Source organism: Miscanthus floridulus, unplaced genomic scaffold, assembly GCF_019320115.1.
Source record: "Miscanthus floridulus cultivar M001 unplaced genomic scaffold, ASM1932011v1 fs_171_1_2, whole genome shotgun sequence".
Taxonomy (NCBI): Eukaryota; Viridiplantae; Streptophyta; class Magnoliopsida; order Poales; family Poaceae; genus Miscanthus; species Miscanthus floridulus.
In genome coordinates, this window is record NW_027096330.1 from 37,539 (window position 1) to 60,000 (window position 22,462).

Genomic DNA, 22,462 nt, shown 5'->3' on the forward strand with positions numbered 1-22,462 from the left:
GGCGCAACCTGCTGGTGGCCACCTTTGCCGTCTCCAGCCTCCCGGTACACGCTCAACCTCACCGAACGCTACGGCAAAATCCTGGTGAGGTCGACGTGGTCCGATGCCAAGATCGGCAGCAGCGTGGTAGCGACGGCTCCGGTGGGCGTGTACGAGGTCAACAAGCTAAGGTTGTCCTGCCAAATCAAATCTTCAAGAGCGAATCCAAGTGAAGGATTCAGACCCACTGTAAGCAGCATATATATCCTCGTCGTTTGCACTCCTAAATCATGTCAGACCACAACAAATTCTTGGGAATGCCCAAAGATATGAACAGGTGTGAATTCTCAACAAATTACTCATCTTGACAGTTGAGTTACACAATGATGGCTTTAGGTAATGACAAGCGTCAAGAACTGTACCGATATATGTTGCCATGTTGGTAGCAGCACTGTAACTCGACATAAAAACTGCAGTTGTGACCTGTGACACTTCAAAATTTATTACTCCACCAGTCTATATACTAGTAGAAGCAAGTAGTAGTATTCCGCGCGCGTGAGCTTTATGCAGCTTTGGCGAGCTGGCCGAGCTCCCTGTCGACGGCCACCTTCAGGAAGCTGCCTTCCTCGACGACCATCTGCACGGGGAGGAAGCCGAGCCCGTTGGCCACGGCCAGCATCACCTCCTTCATCTCGGCGCGGAACTCGTGGCGGTCCACCATGCCGCTGCCGTCCCTGTCGAACTGCTCGAACAGGCCGCGGTACAGCGCCCCGAGCTCGTCGGGCTCCACCGCGGCCTCGTCCACGCCGAAGTGCTTCTCGAGGACACGCAGGCTCATGAGCTCCCCGGCCATCTCGGCGTAGGTGAGCAGGCCGTCGTGGTCGGCGTCCAGCGCTGCGAACCGGCCGTCCACCGAGGAGTTGAAGGCGCCTTCGTCCTCGACGAAGCTCCGGACAGTGCTCCCGTCTAGGATCTCCACGCTCATCTTCGAACCCTGTGTGTGTCTCAGCTCGTGTCTCTTCTTGGAACGTGTTCGTGCGAGAGGGTTGGTTTGGCTTAGTGATGATGATGAGGAGATGCGAAGGTGAGGCCGGGCCATCTTTATAGCCTCGCGAAGTCGGTTTTTTTCCCTCGACGCGTTGGGTTGGGCCGACGGGTTTTGACATGGGTAAGATGCCGTGGGCGCGTGTTTCCTTTGTCTTTAGCTTGGGAACGACGCGAAGTTTCCATGTCTTTTGGCCCGTGAAGTCGTTTGACCTCGACTGCTCAAAAAAAAGAGAAAAAAGAAAAACTAGTACATGCATTTCGAATGTGCGTGGCATATGCTGTGGCTGTGAGTCGGTGCCGGCAATTGTACACTTGGAAGTGCAAATGAACCACAGCCTTTCTTGATTTCTTTGACCTATATTGTTTGAGAACTAATATAGGTCAAAGAAATCAAGAAAGTCGGCGGCCATATTGTCTGAGAATCACATATTCCCTCCGTGCCCAAATGAAAGTCGTTCTACGACATGGGAGAGTACCAACGAAATGAAACATGACCTGCATTATCCCTATAGGAGTACATGCAAACAAAAAGAACTGCATTAACTGCTATTGTAAACCATGTAGATGAACGAATATGACCTTCATTTAAAACCCACCACTGTGGAGGGGGCAAAGTCGGGTGGTGCGCCTGACTCTTGCTGGCATGGAGTGCGTCAGTAGGTAGGCATAGCTACAGAACTCTAAAGCGACTTTCTTTGCGGGACAGATTTTGAACTCTCCGACGACCTTCTTTCTGGAAGAGGGAGTGCAAACACGTACGGAGTATACTCATACATGCATGGATAGCTTAATGATCAATTAACAGTGAATGACATCTTTAGACACATGCAAGATGTAGCAAACCATACCCCTATGAGCACATTCGAAGACTGAACTGGCAAATCACTGAAATCACAGAGTTGTTAAATCCTATAATATTCGCTCCCGTTACTGAGGCTCTTGTAACCACTAGGCTACGTATCCTTTCGCATGTTAGATATAATTAGACATGTGTTGATTATGCTTATCACCAATCGTCCTGACCCTTTGGGATAGCCCCCAAAGGGCTAGTTTCTTCCCGAGGAGACATTTAACGCACCCCTTCACGTAGGGTCATTTCTAGAATTTTAGGACCCAAGGTGAAATGCTAGTTGGGACCTAAACTCTACCGTATTCAAATATAATATAAATAAGAAATACAATTAATTATATAGCTTCAATATGAAATTAAAGGCTTGCTTGCTAGGATGGCAGTGGCGAACCTAGCTTGAAATTTTAGGTAGGGCGGATGTTACTGCCTCACCGGTGCCCTGTGCGCCGTGCTCGTGGCCGGTGGAGAGTTGCGGCTGGCCGGCTGCCACTGGCCTTGGTCGCGCGCAGGCAGGGGCAGATCCAGAACGGGGCTGCGCCCCGAGCTGAGCTGCTGATTCACGTTTAAAATAGTCTGATCTTGCTTCCTAGGCCTCCTTTTGTCTAATTAAGATCATAGTTTTTTAGGCTAAACACCACATATGTTAAAGGGGCTACATGGACTCGTCCCGGGCTGCAGCCCGGGCCCTGGATCCGCCCCTGCACGCAGGCTACGCAACCAGCAGCCACAAAGGACACCGGGAGGGAGCCAGCCGCCGAGCCAGCGAGGGGCAAAAGGCAGGAGGCGGGAGACAGGGTAGGGACCTGGCGTAGCGAGGGGCGACACTCAAGGGTGAGCAGCGGATAGTCGCCAGCTCCCGAGTGGCCATGGACGATGCGGTGGATGTTAAGCCTGATGCAGCCTTGAATTAAGCCTGATGCAGCCTTGAAGTCATTTTGCTTGCCCTAAGGGCTAACCGGCTAAGTCTAAGCCCTGTCGCCATGGGTCGGGCCAACCAAATGGGAGACAGTCCAATGTAGCTTACACCCCCATGTTAGCTAAGTCCCGAATTCAGAACACGGAAGCCCAGCAAGTGCGGTGCCTTTCGTGTCCGTCTTCAACCTCGGATCCTTCGTTACTACAAAAATAATTTCGCGAGACACTATCTAACCTTAACGCAGCAAACGTCTCCTAAAATACCTACGGATTTACATAGGCAGACGTCTTATTTACGGAGACAGTCGAAATTTACCTGCCTCGTAAAAATCGATTTACGAAGACTGTCAAAAGTGACTGCCTCCTAAAATCAACTTACGGAGGCGGACATTTTAAGTGATCCGCCTTCAAAAGTGGAGGCCATTTTCGGAGCGAACCTCTTTGAAGGGCTTGCCTGGGAAAATATACCCAAGGCCCAACCAAAGCCCATATCAGGCTTTGTATAAATACAAGAGTTAGGGTTTTCCTATATCCGTTCTCTCTCTCACACACAGCCTCCTCCGGCTCCTGATCGCAGCGCCCCTCCCTCTCCTCTACTCTCCCACCGTCGCTGCGGCCTGCGGACAAGCGCTATGGAGAAATGTAGCTGCCCATTATCAAATCAAATTGAAGTTTCCTTGTCCATGGCTCTTGCACTATATATTATGTTGCTGCGTTACCAATCTTGCAACGGCAAAAAATATCTTGGGGGAGCAAAGGCCTTTATCATGATACCCTACAATGTAGGGTCAAAAGTAATGCAATCCCAAGTTTGATGCGTTCAAATGAAATAATAATGGTGGAAAAAGAAAATCTGAGCCCGTGCAATGACCCCGTTGATGTAGGCAGTAGGCTGTGCTAGGCTGCTAGCCAAGGTGCAGACGAGAATGTCGCCTCGGCTACAACCGTTATAGTCCCTCAGTCCTTAAATAACTGCCGTTCTTGTTTCTCAAAAAATAATTTCGACTAATTTTATATAAAAAATATTAATATTTATGTTACATAATTAATACTATCAGATAGATCGTTAAATTTATATTTATAATAAATTTATTTAGGGATATAAATATTGCACATATTTTCTATAAAGAGTAAAATGCACCACAGGTACTCAAACTATTGTGTGGTTCCCAAATAGATACTCGAACTGAAAAACCTACCAACTAGGTACTGGATCTATATTTTTTTTGTCACCAACAGCACAAGATTAGGCCACGCAGGCAACAACAGCTTAGGTGGACAAGCCACGTAGGCACCAGCATCGCAATCGTCATGGGATTTTTGCTGAAACCCCCCCCCCCCCCCCGAACGTGGTCGGTCACTTCTTGGTCCCTAGGTGCAGTATGGCTGAAACCCCTCCTGTCCCTAAAGTCTCCCATGCCGGTCTTCTCTCTCTCTCGTATTCTCTTGATACACCGCCGCCGCCGCCGCCCGGCCCTCCCAGTCTTGCCGCCGTCGGCCCCTCCATTCTCGCCGCCCCCCCCCCCTCCCCCACAATCTCATCGCCACCCGCCTCCCTCCAGTCTCGCCGCTGCCCGCCTCCCCATCTCGCCGCGTGCTCGTGAGGGGTGTGCTCGGTGGGGGTCAGATGGAGGCGAGAGCGGCCTCATGAGGGGCGCGGTCGCCACGCTCCGCGAGCGGGTGCCGCGAGCAGGCCGAGGCCAAGGACGTCATCGTGGGAGGTGTGGCGCGGCGCGGCGCGGCACCATGGCCGGTCGTCGGCGATTGGAAGGGGGACCAGCACCTGTTTATGGTAAGTGCCGCAAACTTGGTGTGGTAGTACATGGATTTGATGCATAGATTGGGTTGTCAGGGCAAAGCACTGAACTTTAGGTTTATCTAAATGTTTAGGGCCTGATGATGACGAGTTCTCTGTGGAAATACATCATGGGGGATTTTTTTGTGGGTCTGGTAAAGATCAGATTTATCTTGATGGCAAGGTTGATTGGTTTGACCATATCAAAGAGAAGTATTGGCGTTTTTTCGCAGTTGATGAGATTAGTGTGATGTTAGGTTATGGACTTGACAATGTGGAGGTGTACTGGTTGTTGCCTGAGATGGTTGTGCCTACTGGTTTGAGAATTGTAGACTCAGATGCAGATACACAAATCATGAACCAATTTGCATATAAGATCAAAAACTTTGTGATGTACTTTGATATCTATAATTCATTTGACAAAGACATTGTGTTGAATCCAATTGGTACACTACCCAAAATGTTAAGTCCTAGGAAGGTGCCACCTGAAAGAGATGATGTGGGCAACAACAACAACAGTGACAATGATGGCAGTATAGATGGGTACTTCTTAGACAGTGACTATGAAGTTGATGATGATGATGATGACCTATTCTATGACAATGTTGATGATGGGGTGGTTGATGAGGGTGCAGCCAAGGGCATTGTAGTCAGCAAAGGGAAGAAGAGAAATGCTCCATATGGCAAAGAGAAGATGGCAACGGTTAGGGAATGGGATGAGCTGTCGTCTGATGAGGATGAGTTGGAGTTACCAGCTGAGGAAGAGGGCCAAGTTGGGATGAATTTGAAGACCTTCAGGCCAGAGGACCTGCAGAACCCTATTTTCAAAATTGGAATGAAGTTTGCATCAGTACAACTGCTAAGAAAGGCTATTACAGAATACGGTATCAAACATAGGGTGGAGATAAAGATGCCATGGAATGACAAGACCAGAATCAAAGCTCATTGTGATGTTGGTTGTCCATGGTACTTGTATGCTTCATTTGATTCTAGGATGGAATGTTTCTTGATCAAATCTTATGTTGGTGATCACCATTGTCAGAAGAAATGGGTGCTTAAGAGGTGCACTGCAAAATGGCTAGCTAACAAGTACTTGGACAAGTTTAGGGCTGATGAGAAGATGAGCCTGACCAATTTTGGAAGGACAGTTCAGTTGGAGTTGAACTTGACCCCCTCTAGGATGAAGCTGAGTAGGGCAAGAAGGATGGCATGGAACATCATTTATGGAGATGAAGTGCAGCAATTCAATCTTCTTTGGAATTATGGTCATGAATTCAGGAAGTCAAATCCAGGTAGTAGCTTCTTTCTGAACTTGCTTGATGGCTACTTCAGTTCACTTTATGTGCCTTTCGATGCTTGTAAGAGGGGTTTCCTTAGTGGATGCAGGCCAGTGATATGTCTAGATGGCTGCCACATCAAGACTAAATTTGGGGGACAGCTACTCACTGCTGTAGGCATAGACCCAAATGATTGTATCTTTCCTGTAGCCATGGCAGTGTAGAGGTAGAGTGTCTAGCATCATGGAAGTGGTTCCTAGAGACACTAAAACAGGATCTTGGCATAGACAACACCACTCCTTGGATCATAATGACAGATAAACAAAAAGGACTAATCCCTGCTATCCAGCAAGTTTTCCCTGACTCTGAGCATAGGTTCTGTGTTAGGCATCTATACTCAAACTTCCAAGGCCACTTCAAAGGGAAAAACTTGAAGAATGAACTGTGGGCATGTGCTAGAGCAAGTACAGTAACAAGGTGGAACTAGAAAATGGAGAAAATGAAAGTGCTCAACAAGGATGCCTTTGCATGGTTAGAGAAGATGCCACCAAACACTTGGGTTAGAGCCTTTTTCAGTGAGTACCCGAAATGTGATATCCTGTTAAACAACACTTGTGAAGTTTTCAACAATTACATCTTGGAAGCTAGAGAACTGCCTATCTTGACCATGATACAGAAGATCAAGTCCCAACTAATGGTCAGGCATTACAATAAACAGAAAGAAGTGACTGAGAAATGGGTAGGAATGGCCATATGCCCAAAGATCAGGAAAAGGTTAGCTAGGCATGTTGATTTCTCCAACACATGCTATCCTATACCAAGTGGGAATGGTATCTTTGAAGTTCATGACCGAGAGTGGCAGTATGTGGTTGATCTTATGGGCAAAAATTGTGAATGCAGAAGGTGGCAGTTGACAGGCATACCATGCAGCCATGCCATTTCTTGCCTGAAGCATGAAAGAATCCTAGAAGATTCAGTGCTCCCAAATTGTTACTCCATTGATGCATTCAAAAATGCATATGGCTGCAACATATATCCATGTTCTAAAAAATCTTCCTGGGAGAATGTTGGAGGCCCAGAAGTGTAGCCACCTAAGTATGAGAAGAGGGTAGGCAGACCACCTAAGGCAAGAAAAAGGGCAGCACATGAAGTTCAAGGTCCTAATGGACCAAGGCTGTCCAAACATGGAGTAATCATGCACTGCAGCCATTGTGGACAAACTGGTCATAACTCAGCTAGGTGTGAAGCAAAGAAGGCAGGCCTACCAGCTATTAAGAAAACAAAAAAACCAACTAGAACTGCTACTACAACTACAACTGAGCCAGAGCAACAGCCAAGTTATGAGGTGAGTCATTCCCAGATATGTGCACAGCCACAACCATACATTTTACATGTGCAAATGTAACTATCTAACTTTATTATTGGTTTAGGAGGTGACTAACCTAGTTGAGGTACCAGTAATGTCCCAAGTAGATAACCCCATGCTGTCACAACTACTAGATGAGGTACCAGTAATGTTCATTTCAGTTTCGGTCACAACCATTTATTACTGGCATATCACAAAACTGATGTAACCTATTATATTCAGGCTTCACAGAACATGAGGCACATTCCATCTACTTCACCATTGCCAGAGTCTACCTACATCATTTCCAACCTCCCACCAGCAAGGCATACTCCACTTACAACAGCAACAAAGACAGGAAGGACCTCAAGGACCAAGATAGTGAAGAACAACGGTGCTGCCCCTAGTAAGAAGACAGGTAAGACCAAGAGAGGTCAATCTGGACAGTAGGATAGCCCAGACAACACTTTAGGTAGTCTTTTGTGCAGGAAATATAGTTGCCTTTTGTCCAGCAACTATACGTTGCCTTTTGTCCAGCAACTATAGTTGTCTTTTGTGTAGTGATCTCATATAGGTATAGATCATTTGCAGCAACTTGTTGTTTTCTTAGCATATGTAATGGAAGCAACAAAACAATTCCTAGTTTGCTGATAACATCTTGGCTGTAATGACCACAACTATGGAAATAAATGGTTTCTCAGTCAATATATGTCACTATGAATGGATGGATGGTTCGGATGGTGTGTTCTCTTAGCATATAAAATGGGACCTGTGAATGTGAATGGATGGTTAGGCTGGGTGGTTTTCTTAGCATATGTAATGAACTGTGAATGTGAATAGATGGTTTGGCTGGGGTTTTTTTTAGCAAAATGGGCGTCCAGGGTGGCTTGGACATGAGCTGATGTTGCCTACGTGGCCAAGTTAGTACTGCTGGTGACCAAAAAATATAGATCCAGTACCTAGTTGGTAGGTTTTTCAGTTTATGTACCTATTTGGGAACCACATAATAGTTTGAGTACCTATAATGCATTTTACTCTTTTATAAATCTAGTTAAAGTTACGATACAGAAACAAAAAAAAAACAATAGTTATCTAGGGACGGAGGGATACGTCATCTGAAAGCCCGTTACATTACGAAAACCTAATCTACACTGAAGGACTGGTCTATGATATTTTTTTAACTCTAGCCCTGTCATTAAGGTGAACCTTGTTGGAAGCCCTAAGATTAACGGAGCCCAAAATCCGGCCGCGTGCTTGTTTCGTTCCTGTTCCTCGCACCTCGCGACGGCGCAGCCCGCAGCAGCCATGGACGACGGTGACATCGGCAAGGAGGACGCCAACACGCAGCGCCTCGAGTGGGCCACCATGAACCTGGAGCGCGGCGTCGTCGCCGGTGGCGAGAAGGGCGGCGACGGCAATGGGAATGAGAGCCGGAACCGGAAGCCGCCGATAGGCATCGTCCGGCTCTTCTTGGCCTGCATCGTCTCCGGCGGCATCCAGTACGGCTGGGCGCTGCAGCTCTCCCTCCTCTCGCCCTACTCTCAGGTACAGTTCATGTCCATGTCATCTTTTGTTCAAACGTGCATGGTTTTAGTTTTCTCTGATTACTGTATTTTCATGGTCGTCTGATCGACGACGACCTTTTGATATGCCCGCCCCGCCCAGACTCTTGGGATCTCGCACAGCTACGTGTCTCTGACATGGATCTGCGGGCCTATCGCCGGATTTGTGGTACGTGCATTCTCTTGTATTGTACGTACTCGTATATATGATTCTGATCTTATCTCTTACTACTACTATTTGGATAAAGATAAAGAACGTTAAATTTGGTCACATCAAAGGAAAAAATCTACATCAGCCCTTGAGGTTTGGAGAGGTGTCTACTTAATCCCCCAAAGTATAAAACCAGATATTGAACACATTAGAGTTTACAAAACCGGTCAATTTACCCACTGGAGTGGTTTTGCTAGGCAGTTTTGCTTGTGTGGTAGTCCAGGCTAGATGTGTTGGACGCGCTGGCGCTTGAGCCCGCTCGTCAAATGCCTGTTTGTTCCCAAATATGTATGCTCAGGGTGGATGGAGTGGGGGCGGCGGCGCGAACGCGGCGGATGGAGCGGGGGCGCCACCGGATGGAGCAAGGGCTGCGGCCGGGAGAGCAGCAGCCGCCATGTCTCGCTCACTCTCCCTCTCTCTGCCATGTCTCAAGCTCTCCATCTCTCGCTCACTCTCCCAGCCTGCTCTCTGATCTGTTTGTCGCTTCTACGGAGAGCAGTAGCCGGCGGCGGCTAAAATTCGCGAGCTCCACTGCACCATCCCCAAATTAGTTGCAACCGTAGCTTCACCTTGAGCCTCTTTACATCCTAGGCCAAGCCTTGCTGAGTTTCTTCCAAGGTAAAGGCTGTTGTGGGCGTTTTTCGGATCGCCGTCGCCATACACGAGCCAAAATCAGAGCTCCCTTCACCTATCAAATTCTACCAGCTCGAAGCCACCTAGTTGAATTCCTTGCACCAATATGTAGCTATGGAAGTTGCCTAGCTAACAAACCCACAGCAAGAGCCAGTCGTCAACCAATTTTGGAAATCCGTGGCTCTGTAATCCCGTTGTAACTTTTTAGTTGTGTCGTAGTAAGTTTTGGCCAGCGGCCGCTGCTGCTCTCCATGGAAGCGACGAACAGAGAGAACAGGCAGGGAGAGTGAGCGAGAGATGCAGGCACAACACGGGCGCAGCACGACGACGGCACAGGCAACAGCGAGGCAGCACAGTGCAACACGTACAACGCATTCTCACGGCTCTGGGCGGCGGCTCGGTGCGGAAGCGGCAGCAGCGGTATAGGAGGCCGAGGGAGGGGCGCGGGAGGTAGGGAAGGAGGCTACAGACCTGATGGCGAGCTCGCCTCGGCCTGCAGCTGAGCACCGTAGTGGGAACCACAGCGGCACTGCGAGCTCCTAGCTCGTGTATGGCAAAACTCAGCGAGGCTAAGCCTGGGAGAGATCATCGTTGCTATGGTGTCCAAGGCATTGCCGTCGCACCACCTCGAGTCGCGCCTCGGAGATTGCCACCGCGCGGCCAGTCTACGGCGAGAGGAGCTAGAAGTCGAAGGAGTTGGAGGTAGGGGATGATGGGTGGGGACCACCTGTCGGTGAGAGAAAAGACATGTCAGTTACAAGCGAGGCCTACTCGTCTATCGTCCACATAAGCATAAGAGTCCACCTAGGGTGGCAAAACCGTCTAGCAAAACCACCCCAAGGGGTAAATTGACCAGTTTTGTAAACTTTAATGTGTTCAATACCTGGTTTTATACTTTGAGGGATAAGTAGACACCTCTCCAAACCTCAGGGGGTGATGTAGATTTTTTCCTATAGATCTGTGCAGGTTATGAAACTGCTCACCTACTATATATTTGCATCTTTATTTATGTTCAAGCATTTTGAGGTTTTAATTTAGGTCCTGTTTGGATCCAGTTTCAAATTCTTAAAACTAATTTTTGCCTGTAGTTTCTAAAATCTGGATTCTGACAAAAAAACTAGTGGGGTTTTGGATCCCCCAGTTTTTATTTTATTTATTGCTCTTTGGGTCACAATAAACTTGCAAAAGATGAGTATCAGCAGCTTCTTGGTTTTTAAGAATCTAGCAAAAACTAGCACAAGAAACTAAGAAAAACTAGTTTCTTTGTATCTCACACAGTTTTCAAAAGCTAGGTTCTTTAAAACGGCAGTGCTAGCGCCCGGACGTCCGGACGCCCGTGCTGCACTCCGTTTCCCATGTTCGGGCCAGCACGCCCCCTCCCGAGCCCGTATTTCCCATGCCCACGCGGGGCCGGCGCCACAAGGACCGCTCACACTCCCTACGCTTCTCACACGCATTGCAACATGTGTAACACCCGATCTATTTTTGCAATATCCAGATAAAACACTTGCAACATACGTCCGAAATAGCTGTAAACACCTGCAAAACACCAGTTTGAACATGAAAACACGTGTGTAGCCATTGCAAACATATGCAAACATCAAGATGAAACACTTGCAACATACATATAAAAACACCTGAAACACTTGCATATATATGCAACATCCCGATTTAGTTGCGCATCAAATGAAACACGTGCAACATACATCTAAAATAGATGAAATAAATTTGGAACATACACTTGAACATATGTGTATAGCCCATTGCAACATGTGCAATATCCTGATATAATTTTGCAACATCCTTATAAAACACTTGTAACATACCTGTAAAACATCTAAAACATTTGAAATGTATGCTTGCAACATGCATCGTATCTCGGTGCGGCCTCCTTCACCATCTGCATCGGGGCGCCGCTGCCGTAGCAGGAGGCGAGGCCAAAGGGCTTCCTTCTCCTTGCACGGTGGCCTCAGTGGCTAGCTGGCGGCCGAGGGAGCGGTCGCCACGCGTGGGCGCAGCGGTGCCCGCGCTGTCAGGCGAAGCGGGCCGTAGAGCAGAAGCAACGGGGCGGCGCGGCGAAGCAGGAGAAGGAGCAGCGCGGGATGACTATCGACGCGCGGAGCAGGTCTCTTGTCTCCTTTCCTTATCCAAAGGCGCAGAGGAGTGGTCTATTAGGCCGGTATGCAGGCCACGAAGGGGTGTCGGGCTGCCCGTAGCATTTCCGTTCTTAAAAACTAGAGGATCTGGCCTTAATTACCAAGATTTCTTTTCAAGAGATAAGATGAGATAATTACCAAGATCCGTTTTCGCACGTCCAGTCATCTTCGTCCTCCTTTTTCCAAGGCCGGCCGGGGATTAATGTGAATTGATTTCGTTGGCAGGTGCAACCCATCGTCGGCTACTACAGCGACTGGTGCACCTCCTCGAAGATGGGCCGGAGGAGGCCCTTCATCCTCGCTGGATGCATCATCATCTGCCTCTCTGTAAGCAAAGCACACACTGGCAGTAGCGAGATTCCCTCGGGTTTATTTATTTATTTTTTAAAAAAACTAACGATCGATGATGCTGGTGTTCCGGCAATGCAAGGTGATGATGATCGGGTTCTCGGCGGACATCGGGCGGCGCCTCGGCGACACCAAAGAGCACTGTGCTGGATTGATCTCCCAGCCAATAAGCCCAACGGCCTATTGGGCCTTGGTCACACACCCTGATCGGGGGCGCCCAACCCTACATGGTTGGTGGGCCCCCGTCGCACTGCGCTATATAAAGTGGTGGGGGCCGGCGGCTCAACGTACGAGGTTCACCGTGAGCTGCAAACCCCACCGACAAACCCTAGATCGATCTGAGAGGGCGCGTAGCCAGCGACGGGAAGCTCCACTGACTTCGCCGTCGCCACTGCACTGCATCACCGTCTCCACTGCGTCGCCTCTCCTCACCGACCGCCGCTGCCCGTGTGCTGCCTCCATCAACGAACCAGCGATGGCCGGATCGAGCTCCAACTCCACGGGATCCGATGGTCTATGAACTCCTCACTCTCCTCTCCTTTCTCCCACTCTCTGCCTGTTCTAGTTCATCATGTTCAATAGTACATCCACCTAGATCTACCCTAGTCGATCCTCATAAACAAACAATGGTACCAGAGCCTTTCTAGCGGTAGATCTAGATCGGGGAAAGAAAGAAATCGAACCCTAACCCTCAATCAGGTACCGGAAAAGTGCGAACAGATTGAGACATGGTCTCAACATCGAACCCTAACCCTAAATCAGATCGGGTACGGGAAAAGTGGACATGGTTTCAACAAAAAAAAAGAAACCCTAACCCTAGCAGTTAGTCAGCCTAGGGTGTAGATCTCGGTTTTCCAAATCAAAAGCAACGAAAAATGAATGAAAAGAAAAGTGAATTCGAACTCGATTCGGATTCAATAGAAGCAAACCCTAACCCTAAAAAGGAAGCCTACCTGGGCTTTTACCCATCGCCGGTGGCATCGCCACCGCGCGGAAAGGAGACCGCGGCGTCGCTCCCGAACGGCGCGCGGGACAGAGCCGAGATCCGCACTGCACCTCGCCAAGCGGTCACGGCAACAGGGCACCACCATGTGGCCCCTCGACGGCGGTGTGCTCAGCCTCGGGTGAGCACACACGCCGGTGAGAGGGCGCTGGACGGAGCCACTCTTCTTCTCCCTCGGCCACTGAGGACGGCTGCTGCTGCGGGTCTCTTCGAGCTGCGCTGCGCGATGAGAGAGAAGGGGAGGGAGAGAATGAACCTAGGGTTTCTGGAGGGGTGCGGACGGGGCGAGTTTTATCCGGCCGAAAAGCGAGGAGAACCGTCGATCGGAGATCAACGGCCACCAGCGCATTGGGCCAGCGTCGCGGCCCAGGCGGGATAGAGCGCGAGGCCGAATTCCCGGCCCAGGCCTAGGTTGCGGCCTGGGCGCGGGGAGCGCGCAGGAAGACGCCTGCAGCCGTGGGCCGTGGGCCATTTGCGCTGCTATGGGCCGAAATGGCCGAACACAGTGAAATTGAATTCGTTTTATTTTTTCCAGAAACTTTTTATACATATTTGATGAATTACAATGTCCAACTCTGCACAATTTTGATCCAACGACAATTTTGTTCAGAGAAAAGTAAAGTTCTATAAAATTTCTGAAAAAATAATAATGAGAATATTTACGTTTTCCGCTGCGTATTTAAAGATGTAATTTTCATTATTAAATTCGAACCAACGGGAGAATTTAATTTTAAAAAATAGATATGTTTTAATTGATTATAATATTGTTATTATTCTGACCAACGTTGATTAATAGCAATATTATGATGTTTTTGTCTTGCATCAATTCTATTTTCTGCCCAACGGTGATATAGAATTAATGTAGAGACCAATTGTATGTTTTAATTTTGACTAACGTTGAACTAAGGCATGCAATTGTTATTGTTATTATTTGTGTTCTCACACTATTTGAATTGTGTTTTCAGGCGGATACAACTTGATGAGTTGTATCAAAAAGATCCCCACTCTAAAAGAGGATAACTACATTGAATGGAAGAAAAAGATCGACTTGGCCTTCATATTGGCTGAGGTGGACTGGGTAGTCACCACACCGTGTTCCAAAGAACCTATGGCACCGGTGAGGGAGACAGATGAGACTGATGCTGTATGGCAGAACAGAGAGCGGGACTTTGCTCCCGTAAAGATGTCTTTTGACCTTGAACATAGAAAGTGGGTTACAGCCAATAAAAAATATTTGGCTGTGATAAAGAATACGATTGAGCCTGCAATAGTAGGCTCAATTCTAGACTGTGACACGGTCACAGAGTACCTAGAAAGAATAAAGAGACAGTTCACTGGCTCTTCAAAGACATGCAACCTAGCTGATCAAGCAGCTGGTCACAGAAAGGTACTCTGGTGGCAGCAGTGGCATTAGAGAGCACATACTGAGAATGAGCAATTTGGCATCTAAGCTCAAACCAATGAATTTGGCACTCAAAGATGAGTTTCTTATTCATTTGATTTTTGCTTCTTTGCCAAAAGAATTTGACACCTTTGTTGTTAATTACAACATACAGCCTGAAAAATGGGATTTAGAAAAGCTCATAGCCATGTGTGTGTAGAAGGAGGAAAGAATAAAAGTTTCACAGGGTGGTACTGTTAACTACCTAAAAAGTAAGAAAAAGAACTATAATAACAACTCTTCCTCCAAGTCATCTGGAAAGGGTCCCATGCAACAGTCTCAGAACAAGTAATTCCCAGTGGATAAAGACCAGTGTCTCTATTGTAAGAAGACGGGACATTATAAGAAGAATTGTCCCGATTTCCTAAAGATGATTATGAAAAATAAAGGTGAGAACATTATTACGTTCATAAATAAATCCTTGTATGTCAAGTTTTCAAAATCTACTTGGTGGATTGATTCAGGTGCAACTATTCATGTTGCTAATTCTTTACAGGGATTCTATTCGATGAGAACTTTGCAAAGAAGCGAAAGTTTCATTAAAGTCGCAAATGGAGTACAAGCAGATGTTGAGGCCGTTGGCGATCTTCCGCTAGAGCTTGCTAATGGCTTCATACTTTTTCTTAGAGATGTTCTTTATGTACCTTCTTTGCAAAGAAACTTGATTAGTGTATCAAAGTTGGACCATGATGGTTATGATTGCCATTTTGGAAATGGCAAATATCAGATATTGTTTAATAATAGATGTATTGGTCTTGCCTTCCGACAAGACGAGCTTTATTTGTTATGATTTCGTGAAAATGTGAATTCCGTATGTGATGTGAATGAGAATGTATCCTCATCGAACAATACAAACAGAAAACGAAAGAGAGCTCACGATACGTTGTCGAAATTATGGCACTATTGTTTAGGCCATATTTCGAAGGGAAGAATAGAAAGACTAGTTAAGAATGATATTCTTCTTCCAGTAGAGCTCTCAGATTTAGAACAATGTAGAGATTGCATAAAAGGAAAGTATGTAAAGAAAATTAAGAAAGATGCCAAACAAAGCGCAGGAATTCTATAGATTATTCACATAGATATCTGTGGCCCTTTTCCTATAAAGAGTGTGGATGGTTTTGATTCATTCATAACATTCACAGATGATTACTCCCGCTATGGCTACATTTATCCAATCAAAGAAAGAACAGAAACATTAGATAAATTTAAGATATTTAAGGCAGAAGTTGAAAACCAACACAATTTGAAGATAAAGATAGTCAGGTCTGACCGTGGTGGGGAGTACTACGGTCGGCATACCCTATATGGCCAAGTTCCTGGACCTTTTGCAAGGTTCTTATAGGAGAATGGCATAGTAGCCCAGTATTCCACACCGGGCGAACCTCAGCAGAATGGAGTAGCTGAAAGGCGCAATCGTACCCTGATGGATATGGTGCACAGTATGATAAGTTACTCCACTTTACCGATGAGTCTGTGGATGGAGGCGTTAAAAATCGCCATTCATATTCTCAATAGAGTACCAAGTAAGTCGGTGCCAAAAACACCGTATGAGTTGTGGACAGGAAGAGTACCCTCACTTAACCACTTGCGTGTGTAGGAGAGCCCTGCTGAGGCTAAAGTTTTTAACCCAAACATTGAGAAGCTAGATCCAAAAACAGTGAGTTGCCATTTCATTGGCTACCCAGAAAAGTCAAAAGGTTTTCGTTTCTACTGTCCAGATAGACATACAAAGTGTGTGGAAACGAGACACGCTGTCTTCCTAGAGGATGAAATGATGAGGGGGAGCATAGTAGCTCGAGAAATTGACCTTGAAGAGAAGCAGGTGTATGCACCCACTCCGATAATTCATGAGCCATTTTTCTCACTACCTATTGTTGTTGCACCGACAGTACAAGACACTGTGGTGCCAGCACCTGTTGTTATCCCACTTGTGGCAACAATGAATGATGATGAGGAACCTGTTCCTCAGGATTTATAGAACCTATTGCCACACATGAGGGGGAGCAACAACAGCCTCAAACAGAAAATGTGCCAAATGAGGAGGCCCCTAGAAGGTCTCAAAGAGTTAGAAAATCAGCTATTCCTGCTGATTATGAAGTGTACAACACTGAGGAATTTCAAATGGAGGATGATCCCACCTCATTTGAAGAAGCCATGAAAAGTAATCATTCATCAAAGTGGCTTGGGGCCATGGAAGATGAAATGAAATCAATGAATGCAAATAAAGTTTAGGATTTAGAGATAATTCCTAAAGAAGCCAAAATAGTAGGCTGTAAATGGGTCTACAAAACAAAACTTGACTCTCAAGAGAATATAGAGAGATATAAAACCTGACTTGTGGCAAAAAGCTTTACACAAAGAGAAGGGATTGATTACAATGAGACCTTTTCTCCAGTCTCATGTAAGGATTCCTTCAGAATCATAATGGCATTAGTGGCACATTACGATTTAGAATTACATCAGATGGATGTAAAGACGGCATTTCTCAATGGAGACTTAGAGGAAAATGTTTACATGGCACAACCGAAAGATTTTGTCATGGAAGGAAAAGAATGATTGGGATGCCGCCTAAAGAAATCCATTTATGGATTAAAACAAGCTTCAAGACAGTGGTACTTGAAGTTTGTTCAGACAATAAAGAATTCTGGGTTTAAAGATAATATTGTGGACAATTGTGTCTACGCAAAGTTTAAGAATGGAAAGTTTATCTTCCTTGTCCTGTATGTGGATGATATCTTACTTGCTAGCAGTGATGTCAGTCTACTACTGGAGACAAAGAAGTTTTTGTCCTCAAAATTTGATATGAAAGATCTTGGTGAAGCTTTATTCGTTCTAGGGATCGAGATTCACCGAGATAGAAGAAAATGGGTATTAGGACTGTCACAAAAGGCATACATAGAAAAAGTCTTAAAGAAATTCAGTATGCACAAATGTAGTCCCTCACCTGCTCCTATAGTCAAGGGCGACAGAGATGGGGATTTTCAATGCCCCAGGAACCAATATGAGATCGATCAAATGAAAGTGGTTCCATATGCTTCAGCTGTCGGAAGCTTGCAATATGCTCAAGTGTGTACGCACCCTGACTTGGCATTTGTTACCGGGTTACTTGGCAGATTCCAGAGCAATCCTGGAATAGAACACTGGAAATTGGTAAAGAAAGTCTTCGTTTTTTGCAAGGAACGAAAGGCCTCATGATGACGTATAGAAGATCTGATTCACTCCATATAGTGGGATATTCAGATTCTGATTATGCGGGAGATAATAGAAAATCCACGTCTGGATATGTGTTTACTCTCGCAGGAGGAGCTATTTCATGGAAAAGCTCAAAGCAAACCGTCACTACATCGTCCACAATGTATGCCGAGTTTGTAGCATGTTATGAGGCAACGGGGCAGGTGAACTGGCTAAAGAAGTTCATACCCGGTTTGAAGGTGGTTGACGACATCAATAGACCACTGAAGTTATACTGCGATAATAATCCAGCAGTACAGTATGCTCACAACAATAGGTCAAGTGGTGCTGCCAAACACATTGACATAAAGTATTATGTTGTGAAGGATAGAGTCCTAGATCAAATGATAAGTCTTGAGCATATAAGTACCGAAAAGATACTCGCGGATCCGCTTACAAAAGGCTTACCACCCAACGTGTTCAGAGAACATGTAGCCGGCATGAGTTTAAGGGAAAGCCTATGATTCCTGGACTATAAAGGGCCCAAAAGTTAAAGTATCTATTTCAGAGTAGAGACGTGCATTGTAGCTGTTAAATCTATCGGCGATTGACCGTGACGATGAAACATGCTCTATGCATCATCTGTGAAGAAATGAGTAAGGATAAAAGGATAGAAGTTTAAAGTTTAAAGATAAAAGTAATAGTGTGAGATCAAGGGGGAGAATGTTGGATTGATCTCCCAGCCAATAAGCCCAATGGCCTATTGGGCTTTGGTCACGCGCCCTGATCGGGGGCGCCCAACCCTACATGGTTGGTAGGCCCCCGTCGCACTGCGCTATATAAAGTAGTGGGGGCCGGTGGCTCAACGTACGAGGTTCACCGTGAGCTGCAAACCCCACCGACAAACCCTAGACCGATCTGAGAGGGCGCGCAGCCAGCGACGGGAAGCTCCACTGACTTCGCCGTCGCCACTGCACTGCATCACCGTCTCCACTGCGTCGCCTCTCCTCACCGACCGCCGTTGCCCGTGTGCTGCCTCCATCAACGAACCAGCGATGGCCGGATCGAGCTCCAACTCCACGGGATCCGATGGTCTGTGAACTCCTCACTCTCCTCTCCTTTCTCCCACTCTCTACCTGTTCTAGTTCATCATGTTCAACAGTACATCCGCCTAGATCTACCCTAGTCGATCCTCAGAAACAAACACACTGCAGCACGTTCAACGGCTCCCGCTGGTACACCGCCGCCGTCTACATTGTTGGCTTCTGGTTCCTCGACTTTGCCAACAACACGGTCCAGGGACCGGCTCACCATGATGCCTACCTAGCTGGTGAGCATGCAATGCAAGCGGGTGTTTCAATTCGCTGGTGGTTTCTGTATTTGAATTTGAATTCGAATATAAATGTTGTTTGTTTACTGCTGCAGCTGGACAGCACGGCCCCAACGTTGGCCAGGCCATCTTCACCCTGTGGATGGCTCTCGGCAGCGTGCTCGGATACTTGGCCGGCGCCAACGCGAAATGGCACCAGTACGAAGCCTCTCTGATGCGATCATGCATCTCCTCAAAGCCTTTCATGCATTCTCTTTTGTTTTGCTTTGCTTTTCTGCTGGTTGATCCATACTGTCTGTATCCTGGTCAGGTGGCTCCCTTGGCTCAAAAACCGCGGCGTGCTGCGATGCCTGCGCGAACCTCAAGGGCGCCTTCTTGACTGCGTTGGTGAGCTACCTACGATGTTGTTGCTTCGTCTCTCGTCTCTCGCTGCGCTGTGATTTTGATCGCTTTCCTTTGGTTTGTTGTTGATCAGATCCTCATTATAATCACCATGTCGGTCACCTTGTGGCTCACCGGCGAGCAGCAACTCGACAAGCAGGACAACGTCGTCGACGCCTCCGGCGGCGGCGCGTGCTCCTTGTTCGTCGATCTCTTCAATAGCCTCAAGAACCTTCCCCCTGCTCGCCGTCACCTGGGTACGCGCGCCGCGCCGAATCGAACACCGCTCCATCGCTCATCATCATTGACTCGATCGATCTGACTGACCGACTGACTGACGACTGTCTTTCTCGATCGCACGCAGCTCTCAAGTGCACCGCCGCTGCCCGCTCTCGATGCTGCGCCGCCTGCTCCGAGATGCCACGCCGCCCACCCCTGCACACCGCGCCCGAGCCCGCTCCACGCCGCTGCACCGCCGCCAGGCACCACGTTGCCCTACACCACACGAGCCTGCATCGCACCGCCGCCCACTCCTGGTGGCATGTGTTTGGACGAGTCGAGGAAGAGCCAGAAAGAGATAAGGGGCACTGTGGTCATTTGGCTTTTTCTTTTTAGGTTTCAATTTTTTTTAATCCATCTATTGCCTGGGTATTTGACGGACATCCAAAAGAGGGGCAGATGGATAGTTCAATTCAAAATAACAAGAGTAAAATAAAAAATAAAAAAAACAGGAGCAAAATCATAATTGGAGCACTGGACATAGGCAAGAACACAATTTTCCCTATATGAAATGAGTATTTTAAAGCATATTGAGGGTGCTTTATGTTATCTTTTTTATAGTAACATTTGCATGTAGTTTATATGTAGATGAAAGGGGTTATTTAGTTTATTTGTAATAATAACACATGTGGGCAATTAAGATAAAAAGTGAAGAGGTTAAATTATGATATCTTACATAATGCAGAGGTGTGTGATTTGTATGCAAATTTAGAGGTTACTTTAAATTATCTTTCAAGAAGAAGTGGGTAACTTAGATATAGATTGACTATGTCTCAACAGTGATGAAGTTAAGTCTACCTAATTTATGATCGAATGTTTTTTTAATTTCTAGATTTTATGTCTTTTTTCTAGAGAGTCTTGTGAGGATTAACATAATAATTCAAAGAAAAAAGATTCTCCAATAGTATTAAGATTCTCTTAACTTTAGAATGCAACAAAAACACTACATCATGCATCTTACTCGGTGTAAATTACAATTGTATACTACTATATCTCTTTGAAAGGTCATGCTACTACTTGCACCACCAGCGGATCTACGTGATCACACGTCGCATTACTTTTTCTAAGAAATATTAGTAAATGTGAGCATGATTTTACTTGTGCCACCAACGCACCACCATCTTACTGATACAGATATCGATGGGTGCTCTATTCCAAATAAATGCAATGGGATATGCCACAATTTTGATGGAGGCTTCAACTGTACCAAGTGCTCTCATGGAAAAGAATATGATACAAACAAATATAAATGTGTCATGTCAGCTAAGCAGCCGTAATCTAATTCTCGGTGAGTCATGCATTTGTCCATCAAAATTAAAATTTTCCAAAATATTCATGTTCATATTTAATGGTGTAGGAATTGCAATCGGGCTTGCTTGTAGCCTTGGCTTCATAAGTTTTACACTAGGTGCCATTGTACTCACCAGTAAGCGGAAGAAAGATATTCAAAGGACAATACGAAGAGCACACTTCAAGAAAAACCAAGGTCTACTCTTGGAGCAACTAATCTTGAACGAAAGTGTTGCCAATAAAACAAAGATATTCACATTAGAGGAACTAGAAGAGGCAACCAACAACTTTGACACTACTCGTGTTCTAGGTCATGGAGGGCATGGCACAGTTTATAAAGGGATTCTGTCTGACCAACGCGTTATGGCCATAAAAAAAATTAAAATAGTAGAGTAAACAGAAATAGACCAGTTTATCAATGAGGTTGCAATTTTGTCTCAAATCATTCATCATAATGTGGTGAAACTTTATGGTTATTGCTTGGAAGATGAGGTGCCCTTGCTAGTCTATGAGTTCATTTCAAATGGCACTCTATATGGACTTCTTCATGCAAACATTACAGAAAAATGCTTGCTATCATGGGATGATCGCATTAGGATTGCAATGGAAGCAGCATGAGCACTTGCTTATCTACACTCAGCCGCTGAAATACCAATTTTCCATAGAGATGTGAAGTCTTCAAATATACTCTTGGATGACAACTTCACCACAAAGGTTTCAAGATTTTGGTGCTTCAAGATCTCTTTCACCTTGATGAAACACATGTGGTGACAATTGTTCAAGGAACATTCGGTTACTTGGATCCAGAGTATTATCATACTAGTCAACTAACTGAGAAGAGTGATGTCTATAGTTTCGGGGTGATACTTGTGGAACTCTTGACAAGGAAGAAACCATTTTTTATCAATGACTTAGGTGCAAAGCAAAGCCTATCTCATTACTTCATTGAAGGAGTTCAAGAAGGGGCTCTCATGGAAATAATGGATCCACAAGTTGTGGAAGAGGCCGATAAAGAAGAGATTCATGATATTGCCTCGCTTATATAATCATGTTTTAGATCAAAAGGAGGACATAGACCAAGTATGAAAGAAGTAGATATGAGACTACAACGTACTACTAAGAACAAAGAGGCTAAGGAAGGCATATATTTTAGTTGAAAAAGATGGAGAAATGGAACCTTTCATGTGCCCAGCAACTCAGAACCCCATGAACATATCGATTTGGCAATGCTACACAGTCAGCACTACCAATGACCTCTGGGTGCTACAGTTTGGAGCAAGAATTTTGTGGCATCATCTAGTATGCCTCGCTAACTTAGGCCATGCTTGGATGTTGACACATCTAAAGTAACCATATATTTTTAATGAGAAACATTGGTTTATTTTGTTCTCTTCTCATAAGATTATAGCACTTGGTTGCATTATCTATGTATATACAAACAATGTATTC

The 22,462-nt window shown here is 46.1% G+C and overlaps 1 protein-coding gene and 1 pseudogene across 1 annotated transcript; one reads left to right on the plus strand and one right to left on the minus strand.

Moving 5' to 3' along the window:
* Positions 1 to 353: 353 nt before the first annotated feature.
* On the minus strand, positions 354 to 1,030 carry LOC136530655 (uncharacterized). Its single transcript, XM_066523372.1, has one exon. The coding sequence runs from the start codon at positions 962 to 964 to the stop codon at positions 542 to 544; it is 423 nt and encodes a 140-aa protein (XP_066379469.1). The 5' UTR covers positions 965 to 1,030; the 3' UTR covers positions 354 to 541.
* A 7,453-nt stretch (positions 1,031 to 8,483) lies between these two features.
* Positions 8,484 to 19,701, plus strand: LOC136530653 (sucrose transport protein SUT5-like; annotated as a pseudogene).
* Positions 19,702 to 22,462: the final 2,761 nt, after the last annotated feature.